The sequence below is a fragment of the Metopolophium dirhodum genome, chromosome 5 (genome assembly GCF_019925205.1).
Source record: "Metopolophium dirhodum isolate CAU chromosome 5, ASM1992520v1, whole genome shotgun sequence".
Taxonomy (NCBI): Eukaryota; Metazoa; Arthropoda; class Insecta; order Hemiptera; family Aphididae; genus Metopolophium; species Metopolophium dirhodum.
In genome coordinates, this window is record NC_083564.1 from 20,500,436 (window position 1) to 20,527,827 (window position 27,392).

The 27,392-nt window shown below is 27.5% G+C and overlaps 1 protein-coding gene across 1 annotated transcript; it reads left to right on the top strand.

The window, feature by feature from the left end:
* The first annotated feature begins 1,265 nt into the window (after window positions 1-1,265).
* On the top strand, window positions 1,266-25,552 carry LOC132945640 (uncharacterized). Its single transcript, XM_061015411.1, has 18 exons — window positions 1,266-1,383; window positions 5,323-5,393; window positions 8,707-8,758; window positions 9,537-9,673; window positions 10,361-10,525; window positions 10,586-10,719; window positions 10,795-10,965; window positions 11,429-11,588; window positions 13,172-13,341; window positions 20,450-20,457; window positions 20,622-20,692; window positions 22,078-22,129; window positions 22,400-22,545; window positions 23,169-23,333; window positions 23,394-23,527; window positions 23,603-23,773; window positions 24,200-24,359; window positions 25,067-25,552. The coding sequence occupies exons 1-18, from the start codon at window positions 1,346-1,348 to the stop codon at window positions 25,249-25,251; spliced, it is 2,190 nt and encodes a 729-aa protein (XP_060871394.1). The 5' UTR covers window positions 1,266-1,345; the 3' UTR covers window positions 25,252-25,552.
* Window positions 25,553-27,392: the final 1,840 nt, after the last annotated feature.

The following is a 27,392-nucleotide window of genomic DNA, read 5'->3' on the forward strand; positions in this document are numbered from 1 at the left end:
CGGACAACTCCGATCGTTTTCTACAATATTTTCCACGGAAGAAAATGTTTGCCCTATCTATTTTTACTCGACTGTATACTATTTATGGAATTCAATCATTAAACGTCATACCTTCGGTTTATGCTATATTACCAAATAAAAAAAAAAATACATATAAATAACAATATAACATTGAACGGTAACTTAAAACCAAAAACTGGCATGTTATATATTTTGAAATAAGCACAATATAAATGATTTAAATTTAAAAAAAGGTGGATAAGTGGATGTCGCTCTGCTGTACAGTAGGTTACAAGTGGGTCACTGTAATGGATGGTGTTAAATTTTAATTCATTGATATAATATCATTGTATATGAAAAACGATTCTGAGCGAAAACGGTCAGTCAGACTATGATATAACCAAGTACATTTGATGTTATTATTGTGTATTAAGTCATTTATAAATAACCTATTTACGTGGAGCCTTGTTTTCAATTTTCAATCCTTAGCTATAAAAGTTGAACATTTTATAAATTTTTAACTACAAAATAATTATTAAATTATAAATTTAATAAATTTTGTCAAAATTTGAACTTTAAATGCTTATAAAAAAAAATTTTGCCTATGTATTTTTAATATTTTTCAACTGCTATTAGAACGATATATCAGGAGCCTTATATTACATTTTCATGCTTTTTTCCCCAACAAATAAAATTATATTGATATTTATAGAAAAAAAACTAAAAAAATTTAAAACTGACAATGTCCGTAAACAGCTCAAAAAGAGTCAAAATATTTTCCAAGTTTTATGATGTATAGAAAATGAAAATATAAACGTTAAGAAAATCGCTATATAAGAAATCGAGTGAATATATCCTCCAATGCTGTAGGAATATAATATTATATCTTTATATATAAATGTCAAAATGAAAACCTTTGAGGCCTATGTTTTCGGAAACTACTGAACCGATCGTTATGATTTTTTTTTTTAAATTAAGAGCTAATTGCGGAGAAGGTTTATGGCATTTGATCGATTCTCTAACTTAATATACAAAGGAGTTAAATATTTATAAATAATGGCCTGTTACGTAGTCTTGGCAACATGGCAAGCATTCCGGGTTTCCACAATCACTACTAATTCGATCCTCTCTGACCTCCAGCGTGTCCGACGGCTGACGGTTAGTCTTAAGATGCTCGGGTTATCCCCACCCGTACAGCAACAAAAACAACAAAAACGACGTCGCCGACAAGAGGCGTTGTGTACGGTGAGTGCATTCCACGGCTGCCGGCTACTAAGGACGAATTGACCGACATTATAAGTGAAACCACGTAATAGTCGGAACGCTGCCCAATATTTGTGCACCGATGAATTGTCGAATATTCAAAATGCCTGCATTTAAACGGTAAATAATAATAAGTAATAGTATTTAATTTTTAAATTTTTTTCGTTCCTTTTAATTATAAGATTGTATTATAACCTCTAATCACGTCTTCCATCATTTTAAACGGGTAATTTTATATTATATATTCAAGATGATCGATGAACATTTTTTTAAGTTTTGAACATCATACACCGAATATTAAATAAACGAATTGAACAAAGTTTGAATCCTATAGAGTTGGTACATATTTTAACGAGCAACGCAGTGAACGGGATAAGCTATAATATATGTACAATTAATGCATTTTTGAGTCCTTGAACTTATACACATAAGTTATAATATTGGCTTTTTCCAACTATTTCACCTGAGGTAACTTTTACCCGTCAACGCCGGGAGGGACAGCTAGTAATATATATAATTATTTATAAATTTATATACATACATATCAAATAATATAGATGGATTGTTGAATTTTACTTCTCGGAACAATTATTCTTATCTACTCTCCGATTAAACACACACAAAAGAATAAAAGGTCAGGGTACAGGTAGCTGGAGACCCGCGGTCCGCCGTGCCGCACAATATGTTTAATAATATATATACATATTTATAGGTATACAATTTACACGTTTTTTTTAATTAATAATAACTAATTATTTATTGACTTTATCGGACTAAATGTATGCCTAAAACCTTCTCTGTGATGTCCTCTTTAATTTAAAAAAAACGGCACGACGATTGAATAAGTAGTTTCGGAGTTTATCCTGAACATACAAACAAACACTATCATTTTATATATTAGTATAGATTATACATATTGTGCGGCACGGCGGCCATCCGGTTTACAGCTACCTGTAACATGACCTTTTTTCTTTTGTGTGTATTTTATCGGAGAGTAGATAAGAATAATAATTATTGTTCCGAGAAGTAAAATTCAACAATCTATCCATATTATATGATATAATAATATGTACGTATCTAAATATTCAAATTAAATATATATTCTTTTGGACGCGGCATCACGAGTGAACGGCTGGACCGATTTCGCTAATTCTTTTTTTGCTGTATTCATAGTATATTCCTTATACTAGGTCTATGGTTGTATTCGTAATTTTATTGTCAGGAGAAGGTTCTTATATACAAACAATTATGTAAAGGGACGGTCCGGGGCATGTCTCGACCGTCCTATGTGGCTACGCCAATGTAAATTATGTAAGGCATCATCAACGTTCTTATGAAATAACATTTTAGAATAATTCACCAGAAAAGTAGGAAATATGAATGATAAAAATACAATAGTGGCGCCGTCTGTCCAGAAAAAAATTATTTAGCTTAATGTTGCAGATTAAAATAATAATTGTGTATTATATATTGGTTGCTATTGGTTAATCGGGCATGTTTGTTGATTTGTATTATTTTTCGTCAATATATAAATATATATAAATTAATGTTTGTGTTTAGACCTCTGGGAAGAAGATAGATTAATTTAAAAAGGGTTAAATTTGATTTTTTTTTTTATTCGTCGGACTTCAGTACGGTTAGGTTACGTTAGGATTTTATATTAATTGATATAACTTGGTATGACATTGATACTCTACAGCTAAATCATACACTTACGTACAAACAGCAGGGGGTCCCCATCTACCGCAGGTTGATTGCCTACCTGATAATATACTGCTGCGAAACAGAATTTGTATTCTGGGCACAACGGAAAAGTAAAGATAAGTTTTGAACACCATACACCGAATATTAAATAACGAACTGACCAAAGTTTGAGTCATATAGAGTTGGTACATTTAACGGGAAACGAAATGCAAGGGATCGGTTTTTGTTTTAATAAAAATATCATCTAATAAAAAATAAAAAAAAATAAAAAAATAAAAATATATTTATCATTAATACCGCTAGAAACATTTCAATACGTTTTCATAAACCGTTTTCTATACTTACTTGACGATCACATTAAATGATCAAATTTGAATAAACAATTATACAATATATCATCGTCCGAACGCAAAATAATTTAACTGCTTACGGACATTATCGGTTTTCAATCAGTTTTAGTATTTTTTTTAATGTACAAATGTCTATAAAATTGTATTTGTTCGGTCGAAAAGCTTGAAAATTTAATACAAATAAACATTGTTAAAATAGCAATTTTAAAATATTAAATACACTTTTTTTTAAGCCTTTTAAGTTCAAATTTTGACAAAGTTTATCAAATTTGAATTTGCAAATTATTTTGTAATTAAAAATGTATAAAATATTAAACTTTTAATTCTGAGGATTGGACATATAAAACAAGATTCCGCGTAAATAGTAAATAAACTAACTAAAAATCAAAAAAAATATAAACTCAGTTTTTTTATACATATTTGAGGTTAAAAATGTAAACGAAATTAGATATTTAAACGAAGATTTACTATTTTAGTTGTTCTGTTGTAATTTAAAAATATTATTCCTGAGTACTTGAAACTTTTAAAATATACAATTATATTTTATACACTGTGGTATCACCCGTATTAGACAATACGCGGTAAACCAACTATCACCTTACCCTCGTATTCTCTAGTTAATGACACTCTCTAAAGTTAATTAGAATGGCACTGTTAACTCGTTGAGGTACGATGGTAGGCGCTTGTCAATTCTTAGTTCGTTCCTATCTAGTTGAAATGACTCAAAGATTACATATACCTTGGCACTATTCAGTTTAATAAAACTTCATTGACACATAGTACGTATATCCCGGCGCTGTTCCTATAAAAGGTAAGAACGTAAGAATGACTAAAATAATGTTTAACTCGGGTTTTCAGGTCGGAAACACTTTTATTGTATTTAAAACAAACATAAATAAAACACTTAGCAAATTCAGATCGCCTAGCCCGTACTACGATCGGCGTTTCACACGCACGTCGTAGCTACGTCCTCGCCGAATCACTCAGCGACAACGGGGGCCGTGCCTGCGCGTACGGCGGGGTTATATAGAAAATATTATTATTGTCGCCTCAGCACATATTGCTTCGCTGGCCTGACCTATGTCAATAATTTACAATTTGAAATATTCCCACCTATATTACATATATATTAAATAATATTATATTGACGACTGTCTGCAATATACGACAACACACAACACACTTTTCAAATTCATTATTTTTGGCAAAAATTAATCTAATCTACTGTAGTGATTTAATCACAATAATATCATATAAAATATACTAAGTAATAATTTAGGCTGATAATTTTCGCTCAGGAACATTTTTCGTATAGGTACAATGATTTTATATTATTTTATTCAAACTTAACACGTCCATTACAGTGACTTCTCTTATGTAAGTACAACAGAGCATTGACCGCATCCGGTTTTTTCAATAATACAATTTATTTCATCATATCAATTTTTAACCTGAGACCTCAATATTAATTTCATCATAGTTTCTTTTTTTCAGATAACATTTAATTAAGGCTTAATTATAAATATATTTTAAGCTCCTCAACGGAGCATTAAATTAACGATTTATTTTATAGTGATGTATTTTGTGTTTTTACTTGTGTACACGTTTTGTAGTCGAAATAATACCACCGATCTAGGTAGTTTGACTTTAGGTCAATCATGTAATCGCATATAGTATTACATATAGGTATATCGTAGATAACAACTAACAGGCTACACACCAATACTATGCGATAGACATGGGCATAATATATTATAATATATTAGATTTTTAGAAAAACCTGATATTATGTGTTTAGAACACTCGTTCTGTTGAGTTGTATCTCGCGAAGTAAAATAATTAATTATACACAGGTACATTATACTATTATAATAATTTTTTTATTTTATTATACCTATATGTGAGAAAATGTACTGTAAAATATTATTTAGTTTACAGTGCGTTAATTTGATATAGCTACAAACATTTATTGTACATATTTATAAATATATTTTAATTTGTTTAGTTTCAGCTCACCATTTGCAATGAACGAGAAGACATATTCCAGGATAGTATTATATTCAACTTTGATTTTAAGTACGTAACACCAGTGTTAACAATATATTAATACAAAGAAAATCATGTTTTTATGGCATTATGTATTTTTGTTAGTACTTAGTCTAATATACTATTAAAATTAATATAATTATAATACAAATAATACAAATAATAATAATAACATAATGTCTGGATCATAATGTATTGTGTTATAGGTTATTGTTCAAATTAAGATTAATATGCTAGACCTTGTATTAATCCCGGTACTAAAAGTTAGTGCATTTTCTACAAACATTAGATATTAATTTATAAACTTCAATTCAACTAGTTATAACGTGAAGTCATTAAGGAAATCACTTGAAAGGGTGAGAAATACCAAATAAATTTCTAGCTATATTTATAAAAAATTGTAAAAGTAAAATGATGCAAAGACCAGTTATTCATATCATTAGTATTTAAGTGCATTATGAGCATTTTAAAATATCGATATTTTACATATTCTTAACTCACTTAAAAACTAAAATATCGTAAAAAAAAACAACGAGAGAACACAGATAATGTTTTTCTTAAAAGTTTAATAATAAATCAATTCACTCTAATATCAAAACTGACAGCATCCTATTGAAACTAGCGAACGAAAATTTGGTATGTCATCCGTGTGTAAGATGGAGAGACTACATGCGACGCGCTCTTTACTCTTAAGATGTCTCCGTCTTACAAATGAGTAACATACCAAATGTACGTTTAGTAATTCAAGTTATATGCTGTTAGCATAAATTAGAGTGAACTTATAAAACTTAATGATTCAGAACATTATCTGTGTTATGTTGGAAGTTTTCTTACGATAATTAAGTATTTAAGTGTGTTATAAGAAACGTAAATTAAAAATGCTCATAACTCACTTACAAACTGAATTATCGTAAAAAAAACTGTCAACAAAACACAGATAATGTTCTTACTATCAAGTTTCATTATAGGATGATTCACTATAATATTTAAGCTAACGGCATAAAACTTGAATTTCTTAGCGTAAATTTGGTATGTTACGCGTTTGTAAAACGATGACAACACATGCGGGTGGGGCGTTCTCTTTACACGGGGACAGCACAAACTAATGCCAGAAATAAAATTTTTAGTTTAATGTGGAGTGGATTTGAATTGTTGTGACTAATTTAACTTTAACTTTTTAACTAGTTTATGCCAAGGCTTGTAATTTAGTCCAGTTGATAGACTTTAGATAATACACTATAGATATTTAATCTCCAGCAAACCAATTAAATACATTATCAGAATATTCTAAATCAGTAACGCATTTATAAATTATAGATTAGTAAAAAATATTAGATATTTTATTAAAATCAGTTTCAGTATGTTTAGCATAAGCTAACCTAAGGGATAATTAACATAATTAAATTGCATTACCGTGATTGTATTTCCAAAATGTCCGCTACTAATTAATTTTCCTTAAAAAATTAACATGATTAAGGATTATTATATAAAAGAATTACTTTTTATTCAAGTACCCACCTACATCGACTTTTTTTTTTTTGGAATTTTGTTTTCTTTCAAACCGGTTTTTTAACGAGTCATGTGGCCGCCACGTAAGCATCCTGTCAACAATTTCTAATGTTCGTTATGAAATGAAAATGTCTATAAATTTAAAAATTAAAAATATTTTGATCATTTTTGAATTTAAATGCGTCTAAAAACTAGTTGTGCCCTTGTATCTTTAATATTTTAGATTCTGAACGGAGCGATGAATTTGATTTTACAATGATATATGTTTTTTTTTTCATTTTTATTTTTTGTGTTTGTGTACACAATACTTAGTCGAAATAATGGTTTGATTTTCAATTTCAGTATCTTGTTCGATGAGGAAATCAAAACCCCATAATCCCATTAGTGTTCAAAAGCACCGTGAAAAACAAAAAAATGAAGGAAAACCGGGATTTTTTACGGTTAAAGCTAAAATTTTGATATCGTTTATAACCAAGAAATGTTCACTGTTTGTTTATATTGCCATTTTCTATACACGATAGATACGTTTCAAGATATTTTCATTTATTTTAAACTGTTTATGGATATTTTCAGTTTCCAATTTTTTAGTTTTTGATTTCTATGAATGTAAATAAAATTGTATTTGTTGGCTAAAAAAGTTTGAAAATTCAATACAATTCTCATAATATATTTTTACAATGGGGTTTGAAAAATATTAAAAATCTTAGTCACAGTTTTATTTTTTAGCATTAAAATGTCTATCTAAAAGTCAAATTAAATTTTTATGATCGTTTGAAATTCATGTTTAAAAACGTTGGATATTCACTCGAATTCTCTTAAAGCGAGTTTATTATTTTATTATAATTCAAAAATGAATAACTTTATATACATGAACATTTCACTTAAAATTTATATTTTTATTAATATTTTCATTTTCTATAAACCATAAAACTTTTAAAAATAAATATATTTGTTTTGAGCTGTTTACCTACAATTTCCAATTTCAATTTTTTTAGTTTTTTTCTATAAATATTAATTCAGTTTTATTTCTTGGACCAAAAAGCATGAAAATGTAATACAATACTCCTGATATTTTGTTACAATAACAGTTTAAAAATATTAAAAATTCATATATGCACTATTTTTTTTCATAAGCATTTAAAGTTCCATTTTTGACAAAATTTATCAAATTTAATAATTATTTTGTAGTTTAAACTTTTATAACTAAGGATTGAACATTTAAAACAAGGTACCAAAAAGAGTTGAACAATCACAAAAACCTAGCATTAGCAAAGCATTGCTGTGTCCGCTAGCATTTTAATTATTAATATTTACAATAATATACTAAGTAATATTATAGGCTGACCGATTACAATATGATATGTGCCAGTGGCGTATTTACGGAGGGGAGAAGGGTCCAGAGGTACTAGACCACTCCCAAACCACTCCAAAAAAAAAAAAAAGAAAACTAAAAATTCTTATATATTTTCAGACCCCGATTTATGTAGGCTTTTGCGGACATGACTTTTTATATGGTTATTAGCTATTAGCTATTACCACTTTATAAAATACATGTATTAGATAAACATCAATAATTCTGGAAACAGTCGAAACATTGCAAGAAATTTTCCATTCTTATAATCTATTAAAAATTATTTCTTTATATCAGTACCTACCTGTATTATGTGGGAATTATTGAACCCCCCCCCCCCCCTAAAAAATTGAAAATACGCCACTGATAGGTGATATTGAATTCAGACTACATGTACCTACTGATTTAAACAATAAATTATAATATTAATCCGCAAAACATTGGTTACCTTCGTATATAAATGCTAACATTTTATTATTTCAGTATCCGTCTTATTGTGTCTTATAATGCTCGGAAGACCATCATTTTCATTCGTGTAAGTGACTGTATTATAAATATATATTATGTTATTATAAATGGCAAAAAAGTGGTAATTGGAGCCTTTGGGGATTAGAGCTCTAAAGTCATAATAATTACTGTCAAATAATTTTCGAACATACAAGGGCGCCCATCAATTAGAGCATAAGGGGGGGGGGGGGGGTGACTTTATCATAAAAAAATTAACTATAAGAACGAACAGAATTGACTTTATTAAATAACAAAAAGTAAATACAAAACATAGATAAACAATATACCTATGTAATATGTCAGTAAAAATTGTTTATTATTTACAATTACAAAAAATTACAATCATTTCACATTTGTCTAGAAAGGTCACATGTCACACCTCCTTGCACCCCCTCATGGGTGCCCTTGCGAACATACATAAATAAGGCATATTTAATATTTGGTATTCTTATTACAAATTACACATTACGATCAGGGATTATTAACTAGGTATGTAAAATCTAACTTCTACCACCTATATCATCTCATTTTTTTTTATTGTTAAACTTTTGACTACCTACGACTTAGACATCAGATTCCGAAATGCCATAAAATAGTTTTTCAAAGGAATTTTGTCAATTTTTAATATATTTCTCGTTGATGGCAGATAAGTAATTATAGTGGGATTTGGCACAGCTGTCTATTGTAGTAATTAGTAAATCCATAGTAACTTATAAAATTCTATTAGCTTTCATATGTTTGATCATAATATTTTATAACTACTATGAAATAATAATTTGTTGCATAATAATTGAATACAATTATAGAAACACCAAAGAGAGGTTTAATTGTTCAAATGGGGTGTCGATCAAAACGTCCAATGTTTGTGATGGTCGTAAGGATTGTTCAGATGGTTCAGACGAGACCGTAGCATTGTGTGCTCGAAACGAATATGGAAAAACGGGTACAAATAATAGCTATATTACATTAAATATTTTTTATACGTTCTTATAATAAGTGAATTAAGTAATAACACTAATAGTACGATGAATGAAAAATATTTAATCGCAGGTAATAATTTATTACGATGTGGATAATGCGGTGTAGTCACTCAGTGTCGAAAACTGAGTCGTAATTTGACCAACAGTAGTGCTAAGAAGCCCAATTCTTTAAATAATTCTGTGTAGTGGTAAACGCATTAAACTTTTTGGAGCGAATGAAGATTTTTCCTAAGCGATTCTAACTAATGTTAGTATTTTTATGTGCAACTTGATTTTGAAAAAAGAATTTACCTACCTTACTTAATTTGTTTGTTATTGTTTATAAGCCCCGTAAAACTTAACTGTAGGTTTTCATTTCTTACGATTTTAACAACATTCTGTGAATCAGCCCGCATTGAACTCTGATTTTTTATTTGATTTGAAACTATGCTATAAAATAATTTGAAAAAATAGATAAAAATTGTCTTTTTTAAAACGAACGAGTTACTCACCAGGTGCATAATCAAAGATAGAAAATGACAACACTGTAGTATATTGGTATCCACATCGTGTCAATAACTAATAGATGCTAGTGTTAAGCATATTTTCTAAATCATTTATATCATATTTTATAATATTACATCTTATAAATTACGTATATATTATTTTAGATTGCGGTAGAGTATATATAAACCAAGAAACAATCGTCAATGGTCAAAAAGCAAATGTCGGAACGGCGCCATGGCATGCGGAAATATATAGATTCGTTAAAAACGTTTCCAATTATGAATTCCTTTGTGGCGGATCAATTATTTCTTCAAATTTAGTCGTTTCGGGTAAAACTTTTGTAAAACAAATTTGTGAAAGAATTAAAATTAAATACATATTATTTTTAGGTGCTCGTAGTTTTTGGAATTATGATATGTCGTCTAATATAATATCGAACATCGACGGTCTGTACAAAATTGCGGTTGGGAAATATGATGGAAACGTTTCAATTATTGACAATAACTTTACTCAAATAATGGATGTAAGTTATTAATAATTCTAAATTCTAAAAATAATTGCTATCACAAACATAATATAAATTAAAACAATTTTATAGGTGGACAGTATTTACCTGAGAGAAACTTTTAGTGGATCTAGCCGTGGGGTATTTGCTTATGATATAGCTATTGTTGTGTTGAAAACCCGAATTTCTTTTAGTTATTATGTTGCACCTGTGTGTATTGACTGGAACGGAAAATACAATGTAGTCAACGGAGATTATGGAAAGGTTAGTATGTAGTATTATTTAAATATTAAAATTGTGAATTACTGTACCTACCCATCACTATTGACCATTTTTCAATTATATAATATATAAAGAGCAAAATTTAACGTGAGATTCTCTGTCATAGTATGTTAAAATATTGACATGATGCCTTATATATAAGGTAACCCAAAATTGAACCTTAAAAGTAAAACTGTAAAACCACTAAACAATCTTTTTATTTTATCTTTGATCAAACTCATAAATTTTAAAAACTATGAACTGTCAGTATGTTTTTAAGTGTTTTATTAATTAGTAATTTTACACATTCTCTAATGAATTAAACGAATTAGTAATTATACACATTCTCTAATTCATTTAACTAATTAGTAACTATACACATTCTCAACAGTAACATAAAAATCAATACATTTTATACTTTAATTATAATTGTACATTATGCAATTGATGTTTTATACTTTTACAGATTGTTGGTTTGGGATATAAGAATAACGAAAGCTCCAGTCCTGTTTTAAGAGAATTATCTTTACCATACGTCGACCGTAGTACTTGCCAGAATATATTGCACACAAACGGATTTGATAAATATGTGACTGTTGATAAGTTTTGTGCCGGTTCTGCATTGGGTAATATTATAATATTTAATTTAAACATAAATACCATGAAATCATTGATATTTTTAACAAACTTTACTTAAATGTATTAAACAGTTAATACAGAAGTCAGACACATTAAAGATTAACTTAGAAATGTATTAAATTATGAATGACATTTGACATTTAGTATAAAAATAAAAAATGTATTCCTACAAAATACAAATCCATCAAACAATATTTAAATTTTAAATACGTACATAGCGTGTGTACGTGTTGTGCTACTTTGCCGTACATATAACTATTGCTTATCTTCATTGACCCTAGCTAAATCTGGTTATTGTTCCATAATAATATCTAAAAGGTAATTTGCTATTTCCTATGCTGTTAAATTGTATCGAGGTACGAGATTACGACGGCATATAATTATCTTTAGTTCCATTCCTTGTAAGACCTCAATACCTCATTGACTCGAATAAGGTGTATAATTCATTTTTTTTTTAGAGTTGTCATCATCTCACATAATAGTAATAGGTACCTACCCTAGTTCAATTTAAACTCTAAATGCCAAATTCCAAACGATTGTAAGATACTAATATTTAACACCACTAGAATATATTATAGATTAAAACCACATTTGCCACATGTTAGGTTAGATTCCCCCGGGATTGGTAAATTGGGTCCCATATGTCCTTATCTCAGTAAATTGGGTCCCGGAAAAAAAAAGGCAGTAGGTAAGTTGAGTCCCGGATAAAAAAAGGTTGTTGGTAAGTTGAGTCCCGGAAAAAAATATATGTGGTTTTTATAATATTATGTTTTAAATAAATAATATATGGTATGAATGATTAAAAAATTGTGCACCGGGAAAAAATGTTAATACGCTAAATTATATAGTACGTCAAATTTTACAAAATATATTTAAAAATATTATGCTTTAGGTAAAAACTTTAATGATAAAGATTTAACAAATTCTAATCGAGTTATTAAATTATTAGTATATTTCATCATTTGTTCTCTTAAGTATTTTTCTTTACCGATTTTCTTTTTTTGTATTGTACTTCGTAATTTAATATGTGTCTCAGACTGTATTTGTAATAGTTCGTCCACAAAATTGAAAATATTAGGATGGGGACTATATAATCTTCGGTTTAGTACAGCATGATAGGAGTCACAGCTATTTGTTGTACGCACAGTGGTGGCGTAGAATTAATTGGTGTCCAGGCGGTGTACGACTGTATGCAATATGACGTATTATTGTAACATAATTATTCAAAAGTAAATTACATAAGTATGAAATATTTAGGTTTTAAGTTTTTAATATTTTAGACCTAATTGCGCCAATGATTTATAGCCGTGACCCAACTTACCTATTACCTTTTTATACCCGGGACGACTCAACATACCGCTTTCAAAACGAACCCAAATTATCGCGGACCCAATTTACCTAGCTCCGTTGTAACTAAGTTAGACCTACTACCTACTATAATATATTATCAGATATCGTTGTAATTTAGTACCTACATTTGTAATCAATAATGTAAATATGTATTGTACCTACCCACTACTAAGTAACAGTCGTATGATTAATTAAAGTATTAAGTACAAGGTATTTTTAGTTGCAGGAGAAGGAGCAGGTGTAGGGTATGCTGCTGCAGGGTTAAGCTTTTTCCACGATGATTCTTATTATATAACCGGAATAACGAGTCTAAAGGAATCAGATTCAAATAATTCAATCACAATTTTTACAGAAGTTCAGTACCACACACAATGGCTTCGTGGACTGTATGACAAATATAATTAATTAAATTATTAGATTATGGTAACGTTATTAAAATAATGTATTCCAATTCTAATGTAAATCCATATTTGTATAAATATGTTTTTACTTATGTGTAACAATTTTTAACAGTTCATAATATAAGAATTGTTTATTTAAGTTAAGCTTAATACATATTATGTCATAGTTATTAGTAATTATTAGAACATTAGCACTGTATAATATATATTATGTCCCTAATTGACACATATTAAATTTTAACAGTTTATTATACCAACTTTGCATTGTAGATTAATTGTTTTATGATCATTATTACTATAGGCACCTATTGTACTTTGTATTTGAAATTACTTATTAATGACTACTTCTGCTTCACAACTGACATATTTTAGGTATCATAAAACATTTTTTTTAATCCTAATTTTTAACAATAAATGTTTATACAGGCCACATGAAAAACAATATGGTGATTTTATATTTATACAAGTATAGTGCAATAATTTTAAGTAAAACAGTTAGTTGGTAAGATGAAGTAGACAATGCTGTTATAACCTATACAAAGAATCGTTCGTGATATTTCTGCTTGGTTGCAGCAAAACAAGCATAGTCATTGCTTAATGTCTATATTATAATTTTAATACTATCAAAATCTACATTCTATGTATTATTCTGTAATGGATAATATCCAATACACTTATCACTTACCTGTACCTGTTTGGTGCTATATATATTATATATTATATCGAATAGTGCAGGGGTGGTATAAAAATGGATTTTAAATATTGGCTAACGCAAGAATTCTTTTTTGTGTTTATTTTATTTATAGCTAATTGCTATTGGTTACAGAAAACGAAATAGTTAATATGATAGGATAAAGGTAATTCACAATATTAAATTACCTAAATATTTTATAACTGTCATAGAATCATTATTATATAGGAGAATATGTTTAATTGGGAAAACCCTTATTTTTTAAATGAGTTTGGAAAATTGACTTGCAATTAAAAAAAGATTTTACTGTTGAATTTCAGCAAACGTACTTAAAGATTTTACAATGTTGTGTATTTTTATGTTTTTATTTTTTTATTATACTTGTTTTTAAATTTTTTTCTGATAGAAAAAATGCTTCAAACTTCTATTTCAATATATTTTCAGTGAAAAATGTAATCTAGTTAGTATACTTTTAAGAGGTCAAAACTGATAACAGGGTTTATGAAGCAAACCTGTTGTTTGATAAAATTGAAGTTATTTGACTAAATGAAAAAGCAAAAAGATGGATATTAGATACGTGAAATTGTCATCGAATGTCTATAATATTATATTTATAAAATTCATAAAAAAATTTCAATTTTTTATGGTTTTCTTAATTGTTGTAGACTCAACTTATTATATTATTAATAGTAAAACAAAATTATTTAAATGTAACTTTGACAAAATATATTCGATAATATAGATGATCTGTGCTCCCCAGAATCAATTTTATATTATTTTCATAACAATTAAAATAGTTTCACATTAGATATAAATACGCAGTTATAAGCTTTGAAATTTGGAGTACCCACTGGTCAAATTGTTATTATTGTAGATTCTGAGCACAGAGAAGAATGTATTGATTTTACAATGATTTTTCTTTTTTCTTTTACGTAACTGTCATCACCTTTTAGGACAGTAAACATATGCTTATATTTTCTTCAACGGTATATTTGGATGATAGGAAAGTGAATCTAGCTGGTACTTTGGGATGTCTAAAGTAAAAGTTCCAAATAGTTTACAAAAGCGCCGTGAAAAGCAAAAGAAAAAATTAAGGAAAAATGGAAATTTCGACGCAAAATCGGTTTACACTGTTTTTTCTTTTTAAATCGTTATAATAATAATATTAAAAAAATTATTTAATTAAAAAAATAAATATAATAATCATTAGAAAATATTTATTATTTGTAATATAATATGTTAAATTGTCAACATCTAAATAGTTGCTGGTTAACATTTAAATGATACTGATTTTAAAAAATCTAATCTACAAACTCGTTTATTTGCATATTTGTTTATCTGCTCCCGTTTAAATGTTCCTTTTCCAATGTTTTTTGTATGGTATTATGTTGTTTTTCCTTGTAATTTTTTGTATGTATCTGGAAGTATTCCTAGAAGAGTGTTAACAATAAAAATATTTGGATATCCTGAGTGTAAAAATGCATTTCAGTGAAAACATTCACAACTATTAGTGGTCCGATTAGTGATTACTAAAAGATCTTTCCAAAGTTTGTGGGGTAACTGTTCAATATTATAGTCAACGTAATTATTTAAAACTATATTAAAGATAAATCTTATAACTAAGTTATAATGATATCTTATCTATACGCACTCAATATTTAAATATATTAAGGTAACAGACTGGAATGCAAACATATAAAAGTAGCATGAACTCAACTCAATGTTGTTCCACATAATCTTTGTGTGATCGTTACTTAAACTACAGTATATCATTATCATTTGAACATTTTATACATTTTTAGCTAAAAAAAAATTATTAAATCTTAAATATAATAAATTTTGTCGAAATTCTAACTTTAAATGCTTGTAAAAAAAAAGTTGCTATGTACTTTTATTATTTTTCATCTGAAATACCTAGTAACAATATATCTGGAGCTTTGTATTACATTTTCACGCTTTTATACCCAACAAATAGAAAAAAAAAAATTTTTAAAAGTTGGGTAAGTGGATGTTGCTCTGCTGTACAGTAGGTTACAAGTAGGTTACTGTAATGGATGGTGTTAAATTTGAATTCAATGATATAATATCATTGTATAAGAAAAACGATTTTTATTATTTAGTTATATTTTTTCTGAACAGATGGCGCCACTGTTGTATTTTTGACATCCATATTTCCTACTTTTCTGGTGAATTTTCCTAAAATATTCTTACATAAGAACCTTATCCGGACAATTACGAATACAACAAAAAAAGAATCAGCCAAATCGGTTCAGTAGTTTTCTCGGTTAGCGCAGTTGTAGAAAATCCCTTACAATTTTATATCATTTATAATAATAATAATATACTAGCTGTCCCCCACGTGCACTGCCCCCGTGGATAGTTGTTTGCAAATTGTGGTGCCATTTCGTCAATCTATCTTGCAACTTTTTTTTTTTTCTATGAAGAGTATTTGAGTAGTATTTGAGTAGTATTGAGTAGTATTTGAAGAGTAATGTAAAGCCATCCGTGAGATTCGCAGCAGTATATTATCACGTAGGCAAACTACCTGTGGTAGATCGCGGACACCATGCTATAATAAGATTAAAAAAAGTGTTGCGTAAAGTTGTTCTTGATCCTGAACGGCGTTGCCGTGAAAATTAAATGCTTGAGGATTTACTTACACAGTGTAAGTATGTCAAATTTGAATACTTTTAATTTGTTATACTCAAGATTAATAAAAGGAAAAAAAGGTGCGTAAGTGGATTTCGCTCTACTGTACAGTAGGTTACAAGTAGGTCACTGTAATGGACGGTGTTAAATTTGAATTCAATGATATAATTCAACGTTGTATATTTGTATAAGAAAAACGATTCTGAGCGAAAACGGTCAGTCAGCCTATGATATTACTAAGTAGTAAGTATATATTTGATGATATTGAGATGAATAAAGTAATTTATACATAACCTATTTACGTGGAACTTTGTTTTCAATTCTCAATCCTTAGCTATAAAAGTTGAATGTTTTATAAATGTTTAACAACAAAATAATTATTAAATTTTAAATGTGATAATTTTTGTCAAAATTTGAACTTTAAATGCTAATAAAAAAATGTTGCCTATGTATTTTTAATATATTTCAACAGCTATTGTAACAATATATCAGGAGCCTTGAATTAAATTTTCACGCTTTGTTACCAAACATATAAAAATTCATTGATATTTATAGAAAAAAAAAAGGTGGGTAAGTAGCTGGTGTCAAATTTGAATTCAATGATAAAATATAAGTGTATTTGATGATATTATGATGAATAAAGTAATTTATATATAACCTATTTACGTGGAGCCTCGTTTTAAATTTTCACTTCTTAGCTATAAAAGTTTAACATTTTATAAATTTTGTCAACATTTGGACTTGAATGCTTATAAAAAAAATTATAAAAAAATTGTACCTATATGTATTTTAAATATTTTTCAACTGCTATTGTAACAATATATCAGGAGCCTTGCATTACATTTTCACGCTTTTTTACAAAACAAATAACATTTTATTGATATTTATGGAAGAATAAACCAAGAAAAATGAAAATTGACAATGTCTGTAAACAGCTCAAACAGTCAATTTATTTTAAAAATTGTATGGTGTATAGAAAATGCTAATACAAACATTCAGTGAAATTTTCAAATATCTACAGTCATTCGTTTTTTAATTACAATAAAATAAGAAAATCGTTACATGAAAAATCGAGTGAATATCAATTGTTTTGAACAATATCAAAGATTTGAACTTTAAATGGTTATAAATAAAATTGTGACTAAGGATTTTTAATATTTTTTAAATATCATTTTAATATTATAGTAGGAGCCTTGTATTAAATGTTCAAGCTTTTTTACCCAACAAATAAAGTTTTATAGACATCTCTAGAATAAAATACTAATAAAATTGAAACTGAAAATGTTCCTTTACAGTTCAAAACAACTCAAAATATTTTTAAAATTTTATCGTGTATAGAAAACGCAAATATAAACAACCAGTGACAATTTCATGTATATACGTTCATTTGTTTTAGAGTTACACCAAAAACCAAAATCGATGTTCTCGAAAACAGATTTTGCGTAAAAATTCCTGTTTTTTCCTCAATTTTTCTTTTGTTTTTCACGGTGTTTTTAAAAACTGCTGGAAAATGTTTACTTTTGACCCCCCCCCCCCTCCAGAGTACCAGCTAGATTGAATTTCCTATCAGAAAACATAAAAAAATGAAAGAAAATCCAAGCACTTTTACTGTCCTAAAATGTAATGATAGGCACAAATAAAAAAAAATAAATAAAAAACACACATCATTGTAAAATGAATACATTCATCGCTCCGCTCAGAATCTATAATTGAAACTGATAAGTCATAACGTATTAATTTCTGTAAACAGTTCAAAACAAGTCAAAAAATTTTCAAAGTTATATAGTGTATAGAAAATGAAAATATAAACGTCCAGTGAAATTTTTATGTACCTCCAGTTTTTCGTTTTTGAAATACAATAAAATAAGAAAATTACTACATGAGAAATGTATATATTATTATATTATTTTAATTTATATATCCAATGCTGTAATAATATACTTCAAACACTCACAAAAATTTAATTTAACACTCTTGTGGACATTTATTTTTTGACAAAGGTAGACAAACTTATGAGGAATCGTGTATTACATTTTCAACTCTTAGATTTAAAAAGGAAAATTTTTATGAATTTTGAACTCAAAATAATTTGCACCATTTTGTGATTTTTACGTATTTTGTCAAGATTTGAACTTTAAATGCTTACAAAAAAAATTGTGTGTATGAATTTTTAATCATTATAAAAATATATTAGGAGCCTTGTATTAAATTTTCAACTATTGTTTACCAAACAAATAAAATATTACTGACTTTCATAAATAAAAAACTAAAAAAATTCAAACTGAAAATTTCTGTAAAGAGTTTCATACATTAAACATAGTTTGAAAACTTTAAAAAATGAGTCCACCGAAACTGTGGTTCGAACTTGATACATTATGTACAACTATAATACATAGAAGTGCCACTGCGCTAACAAGCTTACCGCACTTATAGGTAATAATGATTATTATTAATAAAACCATTAATAACCATTTATAAATAAAAATTTCCATAAATCTCAAATCTCAAAATCCCTGTTTGAGCACCTAATAAAGGACACACGGACAGACAAACAAACATCAATTTTTATAAATGCAAAAATGATATATCATGTGTGTCAATTTTAGTATTTTTATTAATGTACAAATGTCTATAAAATTGTATTTGTTCGGTCGAAAAGCTTGAAAAAGTAATACAAAGCTTCTAAAAAATTTTTAGAATGGCAGTTTTAAAATATTAAAAATACTAATGCATTATTTTTTTAAGCCTTTAAAGTTTAAATTTGAAGTTGGACAAACTTTATCAAATTTGAAGTTTGCAAATTATTTTGTAATTAAAAATATATAATTTATTGAACATTTATTTCTAAGGATTAAACATATAAAACAAGATTTGACGTAAATAGTCCATAAACTAACTAAAAAATCAAAAAAAAATATAAACATAGTTTTTTTTTTACATATTTGAAGTTAAAAATGTGTACGAAATTAGACATTTAAACGAAGATTTACGATTTTAGTTGTTCTGTTGTAATTTAAAATTATTATTTTTGAGTACTTTTAATTTTCAAAATATACCATTGAACTTTATACACACAACAAACTTTTAAAATTCATTATTTTTGGCAATAATTAATTTAATCTACTATTGTGATTTAATTACAATAATATCATATAAAATATACTAAGTAATATTATAGGCTGACCATTTTCACTCAGGAACATTTTTCGTATAGGTACAATGATTTTATATTATTTTATTCAAACTTAACCAGTCCATTTCAGTTACTTCTCTTATGTAGGTACAACAGAGCATTGCCCGCATCCGGTTTTTTCAATAATACAATTTATTTCATCATATCAATTTTTAACCTGAGACTTCGATATTTATATCATTACAAACACAGTCCCTATAGTTTCTTTTTTCAGATAACATTTAATTAAGGCTTAATTATAAATATATTTTAAGTTCCTCAGTGGAGCATTAAATGAACATTTTATTTTATAGTGATGTATTTTGTGTTTTTACTTGTGTACACGTTTTGTAGTCGAAATAATACCACCGATCTAGGTAGTTTGACTTTAGGTCAATCATGTTATCGCATATAGTATTACATATAAGTAGATCGTAGATAACAACTAACAGGCTACACACCAATACTATGCGATAGACATTGGCATAATATATTATAATATATTAGATTTTTTGAAAACCCAATATTATGTGTTTAGAACTCTCGTTCTGTTGAGTTGTATCTCGCGAAGTAAAATAATTAATTATACACAGGTGCATTATACTATTATAATTATTTTTTATTTTATTATACCTACATGTGAGAAAATGTACTGGAAAATATTGTTTAGTTTACACTGCGTTAATTTTATATAGCTTATGTACCTACCTACAAACATTTATTGTACATATTTATAAATATATTTTATTTAATTTAGTTTCAGCTCACCATTTACAATGAACGAGAAGACATATTCCAGGATAGTATTATACTCAACTTTGATTTCAAGTACGTAACACCAGTGTTAACAATATATTAATACAAAGAAAATCATGTTTTTATGGCATTATGTATTTATGTTAGAACTTAGTCTAATATACTTTTAAAATAGGTGCAAATAATAAAAATAACATAATGTCAGGATCATGATGTATTGTATTATAGGTAATTGTTCAAATTAAGATTAATATGCTAGACCGTACTAAAAGTTACTAAAAGACGGTACTAAAAGTTAGTGCATTTTTACAAACATTAGATATTAATTTATAAACTTCAATGCAACTAGTTAAGACGTCAAGTCATTGAGAAAATCACTTGAAAGGGTGAGAAATACCGAATAAATTTTTAGCTATATTTATATAAATTTGTAAAATTAAAATGATGCGAAGATCAGTTATTCATATCATTAGTTTTTAAGTGAATTATGAGCATTTTAAAATATCAATGTAGAACCCTCTAGAACCACTCCAAAAAAAAAAAAACAAAACTAAAAATTCTTGTATATTTGCAGACCCCGATTTATGTAGGCTTTTGAGGACATGGTTTGTATACCTATTGGCTATTACCACTTTATAAAATCCCCGTATTAGATAAACATCAATAATTCTCGAAACAGTCCAAACATTGCAAGAATTTGACGACGCACATCATTCTCCAATAAACTATTTCTATTGGTAGTTAGCTATTATTAATCTATTTGAATTTTTGAATTGTAAACAAGGCAATAATTGTCGTAGAATCATTAACTTCATGTTTGTATTTCGTTACAAAACAAATAAATAAATCTATTACATATGTAAGTATCAAAATAAATATATAAAAAATTAGTGAATAATAAAAGCTCATTGATCTGACGTGAGCCCTAAAGAATATATTAATTTTAATAATAGCACATAAATCATTAATGTAATTAGCGTGGCGTTGACAGGCTGACAATTAATGTTCATTTAGGACCCATGTTCACCTACGTACTATTTATTTTCTGTCCAGAGGTTAGTGAGTGATATGGATGATTATTGTCATAATTTCATATCTCTACAGTTTAAAAGATTCTCTCTTACCACAAGAAATTTTGGATGAACTTTGTAAAAAAAAAGACGATAAGGTTTTGTACTTAAAATTATAAAATATACTTGTGTTAAAATTAGCCCATGAAATTTGAAAACCCTATTAAAATATAATAATAAACTATTTTCCATCCTTAAAATCCATTAAAAAATATTTCTTTATATCAGTTCCTACCTTTATTATGTCGGAAATATTTCACCACCCCCCTACCCAAAAAAAAAATTCAGACTCCATGTACTTATACTAATTTAAATAATAAATTATAATCTTAATCCACTAAACATTGGTTACCTTCGTATATAAATGCTAACATTTTATTATTTCAGTATCCGTCTTTTTCTGTCTTTTAATGTTCGGAAGACCACCATCTTCATTCGTGTAAGTGACTATATTATAAATATATATTATGTTATTATAAATGCAAAAAAGTGTTAATAGGAGCCTTATTAACTAGGTATGTAAGATCTAACTTATCTACTACCTAAATCATCTCATTTTTTTTTTATTGTTACACTTTTGACTAACTACGCATCGGACATCAGATTCCGAAATTTTTAAAATTCTATTAGCTTTCATATGTTTGCTTATAATATTTTATAACTAATATGAAATAATAATTTATTGCATAATAATTGAATACAATTATAGGAACATCAAAGAGAATTTAATTTGTTCAAATGGAGTGTCGATCAAAACGTCCAAGATTTTTGATGGTTGTAAAAATTGTTCAGATGGTTCAGACGAGACCGTAGCATTGTGTGCTCAAAACGAATATGGAAAAATTTTTACCACGGGTACAAATAATAGCTATAGTACAATATTTTTTATACGTTCTTTTAATAAGTGCATTAAGCGCAATGCCAACGTATACAACGAACCTAGTCAGTATATTTTTAATCATTGAAAATTCCTATGCTGTAGCTTATATGTATATAGTAAAATAAATGGTAATAACACTAATAATACGATAAATTAAATATATTTAATCGTAGGTAATAATTACAATGTGGATAATGCGGTGTAGTCACTCGGTTATTTTTTTGTTATTGTTTATAAGGCCGGTAAAAATTTACTGTAGGTTTTCATTTTTTACGGTTTTAACAACATTCTGTGAATCCGCATTGAACTCTGATTTTTTATTTGATTTTAAATTATGGTATAAAATAATTTGTAAAAAAAGATAAAAATTATCTTTTTTAAGACTTATTTCTAAGTTTGAATTTAAAATATTTAAAACGAACGGGTTACTCACCAGGTGCATAATCAAAGATAGGAAATGACAACACTGTAGTATGTTGGTATCCACATCGTGTCAATAACTAATAGAATATGCTAGTGTTAAGCATATTTTCTAAATCATTTATATCATATTTTATAATATTACATCTTATAAATTACGTATTTAATATTATTTTAGATTGCGGTAGAGTATATATAAACCAAGAAACAATCGTCAATGGTCAAAAAGCAAATGTCGGAACGGCGCCATGGCATGCTGGAATATATAGATTCGTTAAAAACGATTCCAATTATGAATTCCTTTGTGGCGGATCAATTATTTCTTCAAATTTAGTCGTTTCGGGTAAAACATCTGTAAAACAAATTTGTGAAAGAATTAAAATTAAATACATATTATTTTTAGGTGCTCGTAGTTTTTGGCATAATGATATGTCGTCTAATATAATATCGAACATCGACGGTCTGTACAAAATTGCGGTTGGGAAATATGATGTAAACGTTTCAATTATTGACAATAACTTTACTCAAATAATGGATGTATGTTATTAATAATTCAAAATTCTAAAAATAATTGCTATCACAAACATAATATAAATTAAAACAATTTTATAGGTGGACAGTATTTACCTGAAAGAAACTTTTAGTGGATCTAGCCGTGGGGTATTTGCTTATGATATAGCTATTGTTGTGTTGAAAACCCGAATTTCTTTTAGTTATTATGTTGCACCTGTGTGTATTGACTGGAACGGAAAATACAATGTAGTCAACGGAGATTATGGAAAGGTTAGTATGTAGTATTATTTAAATATTAAAATTGTGAATTACTGTACTTACCCATCACTATTGACCATTTTTCAATTGTATAATATGTAAAGAGCAAAATTTAACGTGAGATTCTCTGTCATAGTATGTTAAAATATTGACATGATGCCTTATATATTAGGTAACCCAAAATTGAACCTTAAAGGTAAAACTGTAAAACCACTAAACAATCTTTTTATTTTATATTTGATCAAATTCTTAAATTTAAAAAACTTTGAACAGTCAGTATGTTTTTAAGTGTTTTATTAATTAGTAATTTTACACATTCTCTAATTCATTTAACTAATTAGTAACTATACACATTCTCAACAGTAACATAAAAATCAATACATTTTATACTTTAATTATAATTGTACATTATGCAATTGATGTTTTATACTTTTGTAGATTGTTGGTTTGGGATATAAGAATAACGAAAGCTCCAGTCCGGTTTTAAGAGAATTATCTTTACCATACGTCGACCGTAGTACTTGCCAGAATATATTGCACACAAACGGATTTGATAAATATGTGACTGTTGATAAGTTTTGTGCCGGATCTGCATTGGGTAATATTATAATATTTAATTTAAACATAAATACCATGAAATCATTGATATTTTTAACAAACTTTACTTAAATGTATTAAACATTTAATACAGAAGTCAGACACATTAAAGATTAACTTAAAAATGTATTAAATTATGAATGACATTTGACATTTAGTATAAAAATAAAAAATGTATTCCTACAAAATACAAATCCATCAAACAATATTTAAATATGTACATAGCGAGTGTACGTGTGGTGCTACTTTGCCGTACATATAACTATTGCTTATCTTCATTGACCCTAGCTAAATCTGGTTATTGTTCCATAATAATATCTAAAAGGTAATTTGCTATTTCCTATGCTGTTAAATTGTATCGAGGTACGAGATTACGACGGCATATAATTATCTTTAGTTCCATTCCTTGTAAGACTTCAATACCTCATTGACTCGAATAAGGTGTATAATTCATTTTTTTTTTAGAGTTGTCATCATCTCACATAATAGTAATAGGTACCTACCCTAGTTCAATTTAAACTCTAAATGCCAAATTCCAAACGATTGTAAGATACTAATATTTAACACCACTATAATATATTATCAGATATCGTTGTAATATAGTACCTACATCATTTGTAATTAATGATGTAAATATGTATTGTACCTACCCACTACTAAGTAACAGCTGTATGATTAATTAAAGTATTAAGTACAAGGTATTTTTAGTTGCAGGAGAAGGAGCAGGTGTAGGGTATGCTGCTGCAGGGTTAAGCTTTTTCCACGATGATTCTTATTATATAACCGGAATAACGAGTCTAAAAGAATCAGATTCAAATAATTCAATCACAATCTTTACAGAAGTTCAGTACCACACACAATGGCTTCGTGGACTGTATGACAAATATAAATAATTAAATTAGATTATGGTAACGTTATTAAAATAATGTATTCCAATATTCTAATGTAAATCCGTATTTGTATAAATAGGTTTTTACTTATGTGTAACAACTTTTAACAGTTCATAATATAAAAATTGTTCATTTAAATAAATCGTAATACATATTATGTCATAGTTATTAGTAATTATTAGAACATTAGTATTGTATTATATATATTATGTCCCTCATTGACACATATTGAATTCAAACAGTTTATTATACCAATTTTGCATTGTAGATTAATTGTTTTATGATTAAAATTACTAGGAACGTATTGTACTTTGTATTTGAAATTACTACTAATTTTAGTACTTTTTATCAATTTTATTTTTTGTTAACGACTACATCTGCTTCACAACTGACATATTTCAGGTATAATAATACATTTTGTTTTAATCCTACATTTTAACAATAAACGTTTATACAGGTCACATGAAAAACAATATGGTGATTTTATATTTTCACGGGTATAGTGCAATAGTTTTAAGTAAAACGCGGTAAGATGAGGAAGGCAACGTTGTTATAACCTATACTCTATAGCTATAAAGAATTGTTCGTGATATTTCTGCTTGGTAGCAGCAAAACAAGCATAGTCATTGCTTAATGTATATTATAATTTTAATACTATTAAAATCTACATTCTACGTATTATTCTGTAATGGATAATATCCAATACACTTATCAATACCTGTACCTGTTTGGTGCTATATATATTATATCAAATAGTGTAGGGGTGGGATAAAAATGGATTTTAAAACTTCACATTTTAAATATTGGCTAACACAAGAATTCTTTTTTGTGTTTATTCTGTATATCGCTAGTTGCTATTGATTTCAGAAAAGGAAATAGTTATTACGATAGGATATAGGTAATTCACAATGTTGTATAACATATAATTTAAAATTGTCAAGTATCTACAGTCATTTGTTTTTTAATTACAATAAAATAAGAAAATTGTTACATGAGAAATAAAATAAAAATCAAATATAAAAATATAAAAATATGAATTTCAAACGCTCATAAAAATTCAATTTGACATAGACATTAGTCAATAGATTTGTAGACATTTTTTTTGATAAAGGTAGGCAAACTTATGGATAATCTTGTATTACATTTTAAAATTTTTAAAATTTTTATGAATTCTCAACTCAAAATAATTTTCTAATTTTCGTGATTTTTCCGTATTTTGTCAAGATTTGAACTTTAAATGGCTATAAATAAAAACTGTGAATAAGGATTTTTAATATTTTTCAAATATCATTGTAATATAATAGTAGGAGCCTTGTTTTAAATTTTCAAGCTTTTTTACCCAACAAATAAAGTTTTATAGACATTCATAGAATGAAATACTAATAAAATTGAAACTGAAAATGTTCCTTTACAGTTCAAAACAAACCGAATAACTGTAGACACAGTGTCTAAATCAAAGTACACTTCTTTTCCAAATCAAAAATATTTTCATTATTTACATTAGTGATGATACAAATTGGTCTTGGTCTTGGTCTAGCAAGACCAAGACCAAGATTAGGTTTGCAAGAACAAGTCTAAACCAATACCGAAGCTACAAGACCAAGAACAAAACAAGACCATCACTGCAAGATTCTTGCAAATGTTTACTTCCTAAAAACACATTAGTGTATCTAGATTTCATTAAATAATAATTTATAACGAAAATAATAAGAAATTATTTGTATTGTTATTAAATTTGATAAGTATTCTAAGAAATGGTGAATTATTGAAAAAAAGATTAGAAATAATTGGAATTAATATTACAAAATAACATAGTTGTTTCATACTACCTAATTAGCAAATACTGAAAAATTATTTTATTTTCCCAAAATCGATATGATGGTCTATTTCCAATATATTATACTAGCTGATCCCGTGCACTTCGTTGCCTGTTAAATGTACCAACTCTATAGGACTTATACTTTGTTCCATTCGTTATTTAATATTTGGTGTACGGTGTTCAAAATTTATCTTAACTTTTCTGTTTCCCGGAATAAAAATTCTGATTTGCAGCAGTATGTATTATCAGGTAGGCCCCGTGCTGTTTTACATAAGTGTATGACTTAACTCTAAAGTATCAAAATTCTACCAAGTTTGCGTTTTTA

Bases quoted from the DNA above. Each gene is read 5' to 3' on its own strand.
- LOC132945640 (XM_061015411.1), top strand. From the start codon at position 1,346: ATGAATTGTCGAATATTCAAAATGCCTGCATTTAAACG. The intron at 9,674-10,360 runs GTACAAATAATA...ATATTATTTTAG, and splicing joins AAACGAATATGGAAAAACGG to ATTGCGGTAGAGTATATATA. The intron at 22,546-23,168 runs GTACAAATAATA...ATATTATTTTAG, and splicing joins TGGAAAAATTTTTACCACGG to ATTGCGGTAGAGTATATATA.